At 39.4% G+C, this 15,009-nt stretch overlaps 1 protein-coding gene across 5 annotated transcripts in view; it reads left to right on the top strand.

The window, feature by feature from the left end:
* MYO1B (myosin IB) overlaps window positions 1-15,009 on the top strand; it is a 183,156-nt gene that overhangs the window by 120,801 nt on the left and 47,346 nt on the right. For all 5 annotated transcript variants that reach the window (XM_027125466.1, XM_027125472.1, XM_027125477.1 and 2 more), the window contains exons 8-13: window positions 3,299-3,397; window positions 4,869-4,972; window positions 6,428-6,575; window positions 6,849-6,967; window positions 12,426-12,512; window positions 13,169-13,234. In XM_027125466.1, coding sequence (XP_026981267.1) covers window positions 3,299-3,397; window positions 4,869-4,972; window positions 6,428-6,575; window positions 6,849-6,967; window positions 12,426-12,512; window positions 13,169-13,234 — 623 coding nt within the window. The remainder of the gene's footprint in view (window positions 1-3,298; window positions 3,398-4,868; window positions 4,973-6,427; window positions 6,576-6,848; window positions 6,968-12,425; window positions 12,513-13,168; window positions 13,235-15,009) is intronic.

Below are 15,009 nucleotides of genomic sequence, written 5' to 3'. Positions count from 1 at the left end.
AATTTATATAACATTTGATATGAACTTAAATTTATATCTTGAGGGTTCAAGAATATAGCTGCATTGGAATATACGGAGGCTATTATACTCTCTTCTCTACTAAATATCTGGCATATCCTATACTCCTTTTTATTAAGTCTTGTTAGTAGAGGCGCAGTCAGTGGTAGCAGAAGCATCTAAAGCAGAAGAGAAGGCTGTGCCAGTGTTTCGCTTTGCCTTAATTCAGGGGCACATTAAAATGTTCAGGTGGCAAGTCGTTATAGTGAATTGAATTTATGTTCTGTACCTTGAGTAATTATTTGATATGGCTTCATGCTGTTAGATTATGTTGGGTTTTTTCACAAAGAAATAGACTAGGGAATGGTTTTAAGCACTAGTAAATTATTTGGGAGCAAACATTTTCCCTGATTACTGTTCTGCCTAGAAGCTTGTAACTTACAAGAAAAGTCATAAAGAAATAGGAGGCTCTGGGGTAATCAACAAAGCATTTTAGGTGGGAAAACCCTCAACTGCTTTGTAATAAAAGGTTCCTCATTTTGTGATTGAGTTGCTTAGGTGAAGTCATATATTTTATGTAAAGAACAGCCTCAGCCTTTGCAAGTGTTTGTGGATTTAGCATTGTTTTTGCTGGAAAATTATAAAGAGCATAGCATGATACCTTAGTCTCCTAAAGCTTTGCATTCTGGCTTTGTTGCTTAGTAACAATGTGATGTGAGCCTCGTTTTCTCATCTACAAAATGGGGATTATAAAACCAACCTCAGAGGAGGTGTTCAGGGCTGAATATGATAACAAATGAAAAGTACTGAATGCAGAGCGGAAGGTCAGTCAAAGTTCCCTTGCACTTCCCCTCCTGCACTGTTCCTTTTAAACGCACGTTGTATTATGTTTCAGATTTGACCATGATAGTGATCACTGATCATATCAGCATGTGTGGTGCAAGGAGTACATTGGCCAACATTCCCTTCCACCCTGCACAGGCGAATATTATTCTTTAACCTGGTGACTGTGAATATTATCCTTTAACTTGGTGACTGTTATCTGCTGAATCTTATAGCCATTGCTCTTTCTAAACTCTCCATTGTGTGTGAACATTTGTTCAAAAAGTGCCAAACGTAAGGCTGGCCATGTTGCTGTTGCACAGTGCGGCCCTGTCAGGTGCTCTGAAGGTGTGATTTCATGTCCTGAAATACCACAGTTTGCTTGTGGAGTGTGACTGGGTGAGTGCCACAGAACAGTTGTTTGTCATCATCATTAAGGTGCCCCTGTGAGGTGAGGCTGGTGAGGCATGGCGGGATTCTTGGTGCTATGGGGGGAGCCTGGGGTTTGCGGGCTTTGACAGGTGAAAGACACATGGTCATTCTCTTTTCTCACCCCCATCTCCTGCTCTCTCTTAAAGGTGTTGCCAGCCCACCTTGGACAGTGCCACTGCTCGTGGTTTGGGTGGTGGGTGTAATCAAGAGCACGTATGTGTGACAATTGTAGGTCAAGAGGAAGAAGGTCTTCAGGTTTGCAGTCAGTGCCGGGCTTATTCCCAGGTAGTGCTGGCACATAGTGGGTGAGCAGTGAGTTGATTGAAGGAATTTGTGTGGGAATGGATAAAGTAAACGGAAGCATTTGCTTATGTTTTTCATGTAGTCGAGTTACTTTCTTCTAGGCTCGAGGAATTTCCTGTAAGGAATAGCTTCTCAATGAAGACTCTGCCCATGCGCTGGGAGGTCTTTCTTCTAAAACTGTGCTGGTACTCTTAGGACCCCAAAGGAGCTTGGTCCATGATAAGTGCAATCATACTGCACTTTTATCCTTACCTGTTTATTCTGCCTTCTGCCCTGGATGTCAGTATTTGTAAGTTGATTGAAACGTTCAGTCCTTAGAGATCATGACTATTACACAATCCTTTTCTTTTTTTGGCTAAATATGAAGTCTTCATTATTCTCCATGTATGATTTGAGGGCATTGGCAGTCGTCCAGGTCAAGTTAGAGCTGGAGATGAAAATGAAAACTCTGCTGCATCCCGTTCCTAATAATTTTTGTGTTTACATATTTTTGTTCTCTTCCTGTCAAGTTTATTTTATGTGTCCTTACAACACATCTCTTCATTCTTACAAATGACCTTGTGTGTTTGGAGCACCCTAGGGCTTCTCATTCATCAAATCTACACTCCTTAACTCTACCTAGACTCCTCCTTACGTGCTAGTGTAGATTCCAGAAATACAGCTTAAGAAGTTCAAGGACAAGTCTCTGTGAAATTGCACATCGTTCACTCCCTTACTCATTTTCTGAATTATGTTTAGATTTCAATCTGATGGGAAATCAAATTAGTGCTCAATGATAGGATCACTGATTCATAATTTTATAACTAATCTGGCCTTTGCTCACAGAATCCAGACCCTCTTTTATATCACTGGTCAGTGCTAAACAGGACTCCAGGCAGAAATATTCTCTGCCATTGTACGTTGCCACCCCCTGTTGCTGCCACAGCGGCACCTTTCTGGTTCACTTGATTGATGGATTCATCCCTTCCTTTCTCCTTCCTTCCTCCCCTTCCTGAAAGCTTGAAAACTTGATAAGGCATCAGATTTACAGGATGAAAGATCATCTGGAATCAATGAACGTATACTGTCAAATAACTCCAGATTCCATTAAATGAGAACCACCTTTCATTCTTTAAGACTGCAAGAGATCAAGAAAGTCTGGTTCACTTATGTCAGGTAGCAGGGCATGTGGATATGGTGGGGTCTGCACTTGGGTCAGAGAGCCTGATTTCAAATCCATCTTAAACCCTTGGACTGTTAGTTTTTTCATCTGTAAAATCATACCTTACAAAAATGGTGGGGAGGATTCAATGAAATAATGTCTATAAAGCACTTAGCATAAAATAAGATATCAAAAATGTTAACTTGTTATCATTATAACTCAAGTGAATTCTTAACTGAATGGCTGCATTTCCTTGCTTAGATTTGTAATACTACATATTGAAGAACTTAATGTCATCATGTATAAAATCAAGAGAATATTATTATAAAAGCTGTATTGTCTTTAATCAGCTTGTCGAATGTATTGTTAAACTTATTTTGCATATTCACTATGGTTCAGAAAGAACCTGGTTTGTTTAATTTGGTGCTTTTAGTTAGAGCTGTGCTTCTTCCTGAAAGTAGAACTGAAAATGTAGCTTCTGTTATTATTTTATTAATGCAAAACAGAAAATGAAAAAGAAAGTGAGGGGGAAAAGAAAGAAGCATGGTGTATTTGAAAGTGAAACTACTACTGTACTATGAATTTGATTCTTTTTCTCTCTAGATCTTTTAGAGAAATCTCGTGTTGTTAAGCAGCCAAGAGGTGAAAGAAACTTCCACGTGTTCTATCAGCTGCTTTCTGGTGCCTCTGAAGAGCTCCTCAGTAAGTCCCTGTTTCTTTCTTTCTTTTTTCTTTTTCTTTTTAAGAATTTTATTTTATTTTATTTTATTTTTGGCTGCATTGGGTCTTTGTTGCGCTGTGCAGTCTCCTCATTGTGGTGGCTTCTCTTGTTGCAGAGCATGGGCTCTAGGCGTGCGGGCTCAGTAGTTGTGGCTCACGGGCTTAGTTGCTCCACGGCATGTGGGATCTTCCTGGACCAGGGCTCGAACCCATCTCCCCTGCATTGGCAGGCGGATTCTTAACCACTGTGCCACTGGGGAAGCCCCAGTCCCTGTTTCTATGTTTTAATTTTTACTCTTGCAACATCTTCCAAAGCAGAAGCATTCCATACACTTTTCTTCTTCTTAAAATTTTCCCATGATTCTGGCTGAAGGGAAGAACAAGATGTGTTGGCTTCTGCCACCTTGCAGTCTTTGTTTGATATCTGTCCCCAGAGTACCTCACCAGGTACTGGGACATGTCTCAGATGGTTTGCTAAAAGAGCTAAAAGTTGAGGGAGGGTCTCATCATCAATTTAAAAAATAAAACGGAAGAATATAATTAGTCCAGTTGGGGAGAAAAAATTAGCAGGGAGTAGTAGATGAATACAATTCTATAAAAACAAATTGCTCAGTGACGATTTAAAAATAGTGGGAAGACATTTGCAACTGATACAAGAGATCAAAGTCTGACCTATGTATATTTTAGAGAATTAATATAAGTCCATCAGGATAGGCAATAGCTAAGTGATGAAAAGTTTTGAGCAAGTAGTTCAAACAAGAAGAGCTATGGAAAGTCAACACACTTGGGGGAAAAAAATCATCCTTACTAATTATTGACAGATGTAAATTGAAACAGCACTGAAGTGTTCACCACACATGTATTAGCAAAAGTTATTAAAGAGGATAAAGCTGGCAGAGTTGTCAGGCACTGATCTGCTTAGAGCTTGTGGGTGTCACTTCAAAGTGAGGACTTCTTCCTGGGGGGACTAATTGGCAAAGCAGAATAAGTCATAAAATGATCAGAGCCTACCGCCCAGGTGCACCACTTTTTGGAATATACCCAATGAAATAATTCAAAAGAATCCAAAGAAACATTCTGTGTGAAGACATTTATCACTGTCCTTTATTTGTTATTATAAACTGGAGAAAATCCAAACGTCCAGCAGTGGGGGAATCCCTGGGCAGACATCGTACGTTATAAGGAAATAGTGCGTTGAAGATACTTTATATTATCAAAGTTTGGAAAGAACCTGTCTCGATAAGAATACATGTAAAAACAAGCAGAGTTTGAAATATGTACAATGGTGATAAAGGTGATTTTAGAAAAATACTGATCTTTGGGTATCAATTTTTGTTCTATTGCTTGAATGCATAGTGTGAAATCTTTTTATCTGAAGCGTTAAGGGGATGAGATATTGAAGATGATTAGATTGGTTGAAGTACCTTATAAACTTGTATGTGTGATTCAATAGATAAGCTTAAACTTGAGCGGGATTTCAGCAGATACAATTACCTGAGTCTGGACTCTGCCAAAGTTAATGGAGTGGACGACGCAGCAAATTTCAGAACCGTTAGGGTAAGATGTAACCCTCTTATTACTCTTTAAAATGGGTAACGCTATATTGCTCAATCAGAATTGGTAATAATTCTGAGTTTTCTTTGATGTATAACTCATGCTCCCTGAGGTTTTAGAATTATAGAAGAATTTGTTTTATTTTTATTAGTTTGATTTTTTATTAGCTCAAAAATCCTGTAGTATCGAGAAGGCCATGCTTTACTGGAGCACGCAGTTTTACTGTTTGTCAAAAGGAGCTTTCTTATTATATTATCTTGGGGTTTAACTTTTAGTATTGTACTGAAATTCCAAATGTCTTTATAGCCAAACTCAGTAGTTAAATTCCACATGTAAACCTGTCCTACAGTCATGTTAAGTCAAATCTGTTTTTCAGACAGAAAGTCATGTTTATATACAGCTTTCAAAAAATCATGCATAAACCAGAATAATTAGCATTTGTGTTCATTAGAAAAGAAATTATTTTAAATTATACTCTACATTCTATGTTTATGAGACACTTGGAAAATTACTTCTATAGGACGTGATCTGATAACTGTTATTTACTTCTAAATGAGAGAGCTGTGATAGTGGTGATGGGGGGGATAGGTTAGATTATAGGTAAAATAAGACTGGAATCGGTTCATCTTTGGGGGTGAGTGAAAATAACATGGGGTTCTTTTCCTGCTCTTTAGACTTTTATATACGTTTGAAATTTTCTAGAACAAAAAATCTTACAGCACTCCCATTACTATGTAACCTAGTCACTATAAATAGTTAGATAGACAGATAGGTAGGTAGATAGAGAGACAGAGAGAGATAAAGTAAATAAGGAAGCAAGCAAGCTGGGCTATTCTTAACAAGAAAGCATTTCTTAAGAGTATCATTTTTTAAAATTGTCTCAACATTCTCTTACGGAAACCTGTTGACTCCTGGACATGATTTTAAGACTTGAGTTCAGGACCAGTTCCATAACTGCTTTGCCTGGCAAATCATTGGCACTCAATAAAAATTTATGACTGGACGAATGTTCTGTGTTATCCATAGTTTGTGGAATCAGGCACTTCACCTTTGCAAACTACAGTTTTTCTCGTATGTAAAATAAACGAAGAGGTTTTTTTTTGTAGGGGGTTATGAAAGCTGTTTGTTTGGAGTCAGAGTGGGAACCCAGGGCTCAGCTCTCAGCCTTCTCTCCCTCTGTCTTCCTCTTTACATGCCCCCTTTGCCACAGCCCGTGAAGTACCCCAGGGCTCCTTGAATCAGAGCTTGAAGCCACTGAACAAGATAGAGCCCCACATTGGTGCTATTTCAGGTCTCTTAATAGGTTTGTCTTTTGGAAAGTTTATTCCAGGACACTTTGTCTTTTTGTTGTTGTTGTTATTTTTGTTTTTTTTCAGAGCCGAATCTGTTATATGATTTATTTTTAAAAAATAATAAAGAGCTACAGAAAGAAAACAGGTGCTTTCCCCCCCTCCCCAGAATGCCATGCAGATTGTGGGTTTCATGGACCACGAAGTTGAGTCCGTGTTGGAGGTGGTGGCCGCGGTGTTGAAGCTGGGGAACATCGAGTTCAAGCCCGAATCACGAGTGAATGGCTTAGATGAAAGCAAGATCAAAGATAAAAATGGTAAGTCAGCAGAGGACAGACCCTGTTTAGCAAAACTGGCTTTGAACTTCTGCCCAGTTTTTAATATAGAAAGTAAAACTTGCTTTTCACTGAGTTGAAAAGGCTTTCTAGTGAAATCGAGCAGAAACATAATTACAGCTCAGTCTGAAGTCTTTTGATTTATATATTTTACACTGTTGGGTTTGAAAACGATTTAGAAAGAACAGTGTAAGCCTTGAAAGTGATTATGAACAGCAGATATGCAGTCACTGTTTGTCCATTCCCGCACAACAGAGTTAAAAGAAATTTGCGAGCTGACCGGCATTGACCAGTCAGTCCTAGAGCGAGCCTTCAGTTTCCGAACAGTTGAGGCCAAGCAAGAGAAAGTTTCAACTACACTGAACGTGGCTCAGGTGGGTGAAACATAATGTCTGGAAGGGAGTTTTTAAAGTCTGTGGTATTTTTATATAAGTGGAAACAAAAATTTTATTTTTTAGATTATTATCTTAACTGTCATGCTGTTTTCTAGGCATCGTTCTAGGCACTAGGGACACAGGGTAACCTAAACAGATAAAGATCCCTGCCCATATGGAGCTTAAAATTTTGGCAGAAGGAGCCAGACAAAGCAGTAGACCTAATAAATAAATGTATATAGCAAGCTAGCAGGTGGTAAGTGCAGGTGACAAAGAGAAAACAGTAGAGCAGAGCAAGGGACATCCATAGTGTTGGGGGCAGAGAAGTCGAGTGAGCTGAGAAGTGGCTGGAGAGTTTTGAGCATGGGTGGTATGATCTGCATTGTATTTTAAGGAGTCATTCTGGCTGCAACGTAGAGAGCAGAGTGTAGGGGACAGACGGGCGTCTTAGTCACTTTGGCTGCTATAACAGCGTACCGTAGACTGGGTGGCTTAAGCAAAAAACATTTATTTCTCTCAGTTCTGGAGGCTAGAAGCCTGGGATCAGGGTGCCAACAGGGTCGAATTCTTGGTAAGGGCCGTCTTCTTGGTTTACAGACAGCTCCCTTCCTACTGTGTCCTCACATGGCAGAGAGAGAGAGCAAGCAAGTGAGCTTTGATGTCTTCATCCCCTTATAAGGGTACCAGTCCCATCATGGGGACACCACCCTCATGACCACATCTAAATCTAATCTAATCTAAATCCAAAGGCTCCACCTCCAAATACCACTGCATTAGGGAGTAGGGCTTCAACAATATGGGTTTGGGGGTGAGAGGACACAGACATTCATAGCACAGGGGAGCACACAGTTGTGTGCTAACCCAGAGATGATGGTGGCTTTTGAACCAGGTGGTGGCAGTGGAACAAGAAGTGGTCACCTCTGGATATGTTTTGAAAGTGGAGACAACAGGACTTGCTGATGCCTTGATATGTGTGATATGAAAGAAAGAGAAGAGTCAAGGATGACCCTCAACATTTTTGGCCCAAGCAACTAGGGAAATGGAATTGCCACTTACTGATTTGCAGAAGGCAGTGGGGGAAGCTGGCTGTGGTCAAGAGGCCAAACTGGCCTCGCTGCCTTTCTGACTGTTCCCCCTCCAGCCTCCACACTTAGGCCAATGAAATCTTTCTAAGACACAAATCTGAGTTGCTTATGTCTTCTCTCCTTTGGTTCAAAATGGATGAACAGATGTATGCATGCATGCATGTATACCTAGGAGCTTGTGGAGACCCTTTCAGTGTAAACCCTTTGTTCCATGGTTTAGACATTGTCCCACCAGTCCGTGCTCATCTGGCCTAGAATTAAATGACTAATTCAGGACTTTTCCCACTCAGGCCTATTTTGTCCAACTGTATTCTCATCCTCCTTGCAAGTAGCCTTAAGCTTAAGACAGTAGATTGGGTTTAATCTTTCTCTCTGCTGCTCTGGCCTAGTCTTTCCTAGTAACCCAAGAATGCCTACACACCTTTAACTTTCTTTCAACTTTGATTTCTTATTTTAGGTGAGGGATTTGGGTTATGGAAATACTGTACCTTTATGCATATGTAAGTTTGATGTATACATAAAGTTTCTAGCTATAACTGTCATGTGTCCTTCTTTCTAAGTTACTACTACCGCCGTCACGTCTGTCCCCGTCCCCCTCAGTCACTCAAAGTCAGATGGTGAGTCACTTAGCTCATCAAGGAAAGTTTGTTGAGAGCCTGCACAGCACAAGCCCCCACGTAGACTGTTAGCAGGGACGTAAGGGATTAAAAAGGACTTTCGTAGAAAATAGTTTCTGAGCCAGACTTTGAAGGATTTAGATGTATAAAGAATGGGTGAAATGGCATTTCAAAAAGAAAACAGGGAGAGGAGCCAGGTTTGGAGTACATATCAGGAAAAGGGTTGATCAGGCTTGGCTATGGCTTTAGATATGTGAAGAGGATTCAAAGCAACGTGGCTGGAAAGGTTACGTTTGGTGTCCGAGTGGCGCGTCTGCAGCAGTGGTTCTCAAACTTGAGGGTGCATCGGAATCACCTGGAGGGTTTCTTAAACACGGTTTGCAGGCCATACCCCCAGAGTGTTTGGTTCAGTAGGTTTGTGGTAGGCCCGAAGAATTGGCATTTCTGACAAGTTCAGAGGTGATGCTGCTGCCACTGTGGTCCATCCAGAAGTCACATTTTGAGAACATTTCAGTAGCCAGAGTGGGGATTGTGAAGTACATAGTGATGCGATGAGAAAACGTCTAAGAGGCCTTTTAGGAATATTTCATACATATATGGAATATATGTGGATATATATGGGATATGTACATGGATATATTTTTGTCTGTTTTTATTGTGTGTTTTACTCTTGCTTTTTAATCATCCTCTACAGAAACCAGGCCCAGGTGCCTCTTACTTTGATAAGCTTGAGTCACCTTGCATCACTCGGTAAAACTTTTCCACATTCTTTTAACCTTTGGCATAAAAGAGTTTGGCTTCAGATCTTTGATTATTCAGCTCCTTTTTCAAGTTTTTTTTTTTTTAATGTAGGGTTCAGAGTATTTGTTTCTACCGATCTTATTGCCTAGAAGATTTTGATTCTTACGAGATGTGATTTGTTCTATTAACTTTTCCTCATAGCTTCAATTCTTGGGCCCCATTATCATCTTTATCGCCCCATGCCTCATTTTCCTCAAGGCATTTAGATCTTTCCCCAGATAGAATGACTAATATTGAAATAACAGAAACTCCAGGCAGAGTTACTATTCAGCTTCTACCACATACTCCCTCCTTGGCTTCCAAGGTCCTCTGTCATCTGACCCAAAATGACTTTTCTCAGTTGATTCCCTGCTGGTTCTCTAAATGCCATGCTTATTGTTACCTTATTTTACCTAGCCCTAACCCTTTGCTTATCCCCCATGCTGCTCATGTCATTGCTAATTCCTTCTGCTGTCTAAATGGTCCTTTAATTGCACCTCATCCAGAAAGCCTTCCTTGATCACATAGGCCCCAGAGTCTTCCTTCTCTGAACTCCTTTTTCTCCTGCAAACTCCCTTGGAACCTGCCCTTTGATTGTTTGACTCCTTGGTTTGACCTCCCGCATTCTGCTGTAAGCTCCCGGAGGGCGGACCCCACATCTGTGCATCTCCGTGTCTCCAGTTACCATACTGACCTGGGCTTGCCTGAGAGTGGTCATCACGGAAGCAATTCCACCTGGGATCTTTCTCTAAGAGCTTCATCAGCTGCAGAAACTCAGTCTTTTCATTTGTGCTTAGAATCTGAGATGGCAAGTCAGCATCCTCGGTGTCTTCCCTCATTTCTACGCACCTTGTCCGTGATCCTTAAATGGGAGTAACCCTTCCTGCCCTTACTTTGGAGGATATTATTGTGGAGATGAGGTGGCACGAATCAGACTCAAGAAGTTACAGGTAGCCAAGTGACAGCCCCTGCGGCCAGATGTAGCTCAATAGGCATATTTTATTTGATGAATATTTGAGGAAAGAGTAGTTTTTTGTTTTTTCTGTTTTGTTAGCTTGCTTTTTGAATTTTGAATTTGAGTGCCTTTAACCTGGAATGCAGTCTCCAGCCCCCAAAGATCCCACTATTTCCCGTTCATTTCTGTTGTTCAGTCCCTGAAAGCATCTGAGTTTGAGACTTCTGGAATAAGTATTTGAAGGAAAGCAAGGAAGATTAATATTGGCTGTGGATACACTTTAAAAATTATAAAGCCGTTTACCAGAATAAGTGGTCACTATTAGTTCAGTTGCATACTGAAATGGTGGTTTGTTGGAAGCAGATAGCACACAAGTAAGAAGGCTGGATGACGTGATGATGAAATAGGGTCTGTTTACAAATAAGTAGTGTTTGGAGATAACTTGAATTTACAAGAAGAAAGGGGAAAGGATTAAGAAAGAATTATTTAGGCTCATGAGGCAGTAGTAGAGAAGGAGGATACTTCAAAAATCATAATTATAAGCATACCTGTAGACTTACTGTGTGCCAGGTACTGCTCTAGGCACTTAAATTTTCTATTTCAAGAAAATAAAAACTAGAAGAAAGGGTATTAGAGAAAGGATATCCATCTTAATTAAGGCTTCTTTCTTTGTGTCAGCATTTTACATACATTTTCTGCTGTGGAATTATTTACCCACCCTCCCACCCCACTCCATGTCCATGTTTAGCATTGGACAGTCAGTTTTTACCAACTTCTGGGTGGATTTTCTAACCTTCATTGGAGTAGCTGCCTGAGACTTAGCGAGCAAGGTTTGGGATTAGCAGAAGTATCAGATGAAGGGAAAAGGTACTCTCTTTCCAGCTGCAGTACATTGCCTGCAACAGGGAGTGAGTCTGTTTTTTAAATTGTTACACTTCATTTAGGAAGAATTGCAGAGAAAGAATTTTCACATAATCCAGTAAATTGTGTTCTTTATAAAATAAAAATATAATGGTTTACTTTAACTGTAATGCCCAACTTTCTACTTATAAGCAATGAAACACACACATATGTCCACTGTTGAAGACAGCAGCAAAACCTCTTCTTTCCTCCCCTGGGGCCCGTTACTTCTCAGGCTGCTGCCGCCCATCTCCAGACCTCCCCCGGAGCACTGGTTTCAGACATATAATTAGTACTTCCTGCACACCCTCGGCACCCAATATGTTTAAGGGCTATTAGGCTCTCCTGACCAAACCTAACTTTTCTCCAGCCTTTGCACTCTAAGTCAAGGTCAGAGAGACATATATGTCTTCTACCTCTTCTTTGTCAAGTAGCTATGAACAGCTTTCAAACAAATAGATAAGGAAGTAAAAGGGCTTTATTTTTATTATACAAAGTATTATCCAACAATGTATTGTTTTACTGCTTGTTACAAAAGATTTTTTTTGAATGCTCAGAAGATTGAATGATGAAAAATATTTACAGGTCCCATCAGTCAAAACCATTTTAATGTATATCCTTTTGAGTTTCCTACATGTAGTAGCTTAAAGAAAATAGTTGTTATTATAATAAATATATAATTTTTTATCGTCACAAAACATAACAAGGATTTTTTCATTTCATTATCTAATTTTTATAACTATCATTCTGTGGTGACTGTGTAACTTCCCGCCCAATAGGTGCTTCTTTATTTATTTTATTCTGCCCCTGTTGTTGGACTTCTAAATTGCCTGTGATTTTTCTCTGTTCCATAACATTGAGATTAATATCTTTGTGGTGAAAGCTTTTGTAATATTTAAAATTAATTTCCTGGGATGTGGAAAAGTATAATAACTGGGTATAAACAATTTGCCCAATTTTCTTAATGGCTTGACTGTTCATCCACAGTACAATAAAAACGCTCTTGAAAAGAAATTTGAAATGAAAGAGCTTTCGGTATCTTTTTAAAAACTTCATTATTTTATTGAAATTAAGCATTGTGGTAATTGCAGATATTGCGTTTTTCTTTTTCTTTTTAATAGGCTTATTATGCCCGTGATGCTCTGGCTAAAAACCTCTACAGCAGGTTGTTTTCATGGTTGGTAAATCGAATCAATGAAAGCATTAAGGTACTGAATCTCTATAAACAAATAACTCAGTTGTAATAAATGGTATTCAGAGTATACACATTAGAGATACTTTAATTTTATAATCAGGTAATTGATTACCACTTACAGAGATTGTTCCTTGAAAAGAATTTACCTTGGTTATGATTGAAATTTGTCAGTGATTCTACCTATTTTGTTTTGCCATGTGTGTTATAAGAAATCTCACTGGTGAATAGTTCAATGGTATTTGCAGAGTAACTGTGAGAGACAGCATCCCAGGTCCTGGTTGTGACTGATCTACTAACTAGTTGTACACACTTGGCTGAAGAGGTCACTTCACCTCTCTAGCTACTAATATGTTCTTCAGTAAATGAGGGTATTGGACTAGGGGATTTTGAAAGACCCTACCTATTGTAAGATTCAGTGATCTCTTTTTTATAATTAAGTATCTAATAAAGAAGGCCTTAGTCATGCCTTCTTTAAATAAGTCATCTATTATTAAGATTTCTGGAAGATTCCATACCAGCATCCTCTCTCATACATTTAAAAACAACTAAATTATATTCTTCTAGGTCTGAAACACAATTAACTTGTAATATATGTCTATATTCCTTGGTATGCTTTTAGTGTTATATTTCATGCTTAAGTTAACCCTTCAATTTGAAACTATTTTTAAGGCACAAACAAAAGTGAGAAAGAAGGTCATGGGTGTTTTGGACATTTATGGCTTCGAAATTTTTGAGGTGAGCTGCTTTTTTTTGTTTGTTTTTTGTATTATCTTTGTTAATGTAGAACAGTTTGGAGATTAAATCATGCATTCTATAGACAACATTTAATATAAATAAATGTTTGAATCTACAAATAACTTTTGTAAAGATGTAACAAAGTGTGTGTGTGTGTGTGTGTGTGTGTGTGTGTGTGTGTGTGTGTGTTTTAAATGCTGAGATCCAGCATTTTGGAGACAGGGCTATTTAAAAAGACTTCCTTGTATTAGTACTTGACTTTTGGAATGCAGATTCAAAATTCTTACTGTGAAATTTCCAACAAGGTATACGGACATTATGTCTGTAGTCATTTGTTCATTTGTTGCTTGAAAGTGAAGTAGGATGGTGCCATGAAAAAAGCCAGGAGTTGGGAGAACCAGAGCTCATGGCCTGGCCAGACCTGGTCACTTCACCTCTGTTGGACTCAGGCAGAGAGGTTCTGTATTAGATGATTTGTTGGGTTTTATCCAGGTGTCATACAACTGTGATCTTATGAGTTCTGCTGCAAAGGTTGAAAAAAAATTTCTGCTGAGGTTCATAATGAAATTTTAAAAAAGACTCCATGCTTATTTCAAGTTAAATATTTAAACATTGTAGACTTATATTAGAATTTCCTGTTCACCCCCTTGCTAACTCTGACATTTAGAAGCCGTTTTAAGGAGCTTTTAAAACTCTTATTCTCACTTTTAGCAGTGGTACCTCAGTTTGGTTCAGGAAAATAACGAGTAGATCAGGCTTCTCCTTTCTTAACTCTCCCCGTAAGTAATTTGTGAATTCCTTTAAACAACCAGGCCCTACCCAGAATGACCACCCGAAGGATTGACATGTTTCAAGTTATCAGGTTCACAGAGTCATAGAAAAAACATCAGCCCATTTCCTGCAGCTCAGCCAGGCCTTTCTAGTAAATGCCTTTTTCTTAGAAGATTTGTTTTGGGGTTAGCGCCTGTGCCGTGCTTTATCATGTCCCATATTTAATAGCTAGTGGTAAATAATTATTGAGGACTGACTATATGCAAGGATTGTGGTGTTATGTATGTTGTCTGATTTAATTGCCATCCCAGTCTCATGAATTAGCTGCTATTATTATTTTTATTTTATAGAAGAAGTGAGGCTTTGAAGGTCAAGTAACTATCTCAAGGTTACATGGCTACTAAATGTCAGACTCAGGATCTAAAGCTTAGACCTCCTTGATAAATAATAAAGGGTCTTCTACAGGGCTTTTCCTCACTTTTCTCCCCAAACTCACATGGTTCCCGGTATCTGGAAATAAGGAAAAAAACCAAATGCTTTAAGTCTCTGATGCTCCCTATTTCTGCTCCTTTGGCATCATTCTAAGCTCCTGGGCAGCACGGGGAGCCTTCCCAGAGTTCATCTGTGTGCTGGTAAGCAGAGCGTGCGGGACACTTGTGCTTCGGGCTGCCCTGGAAAACTCCCCTTCAGCACAATGTCTGCTTATATTGGTGTCCCTTTAGCAGACTCTGGAAAGGAAAGCTTCCAGCCCCTTGGTAAGAGGAAGAATTTGAGATCTGTGAGTTAGGAGGATTGCTGGAGTAGACTCAGAAGTCATGGTGCTAAAATTAGTTTCTTTCTAGCAAGACCTCAGGTTACTGTCACTAAATGGGCACTAAATGCTAAAGTCATTCTTTACAGTTGGCAGGGAAAGAGATTTCTTACCTGGCACATTGCTGATCTTTATTTAGGTGTTTCATGAATAGGGCAAAAGCAGAGATCTCACTAGAAAGTTGGGGGGGGGG

Source organism: Aethalodelphis obliquidens, unplaced genomic scaffold, assembly GCF_003676395.1.
Source record: "Aethalodelphis obliquidens isolate GAN/ISIS:26980383/991018 unplaced genomic scaffold, ASM367639v1 scaffold2, whole genome shotgun sequence".
Taxonomy (NCBI): domain Eukaryota; kingdom Metazoa; phylum Chordata; class Mammalia; order Artiodactyla; family Delphinidae; genus Aethalodelphis; species Aethalodelphis obliquidens.
Note: the sequence above shows the minus strand (reverse complement) of the source record. Positions and strands in the feature narration are given on the sequence as shown.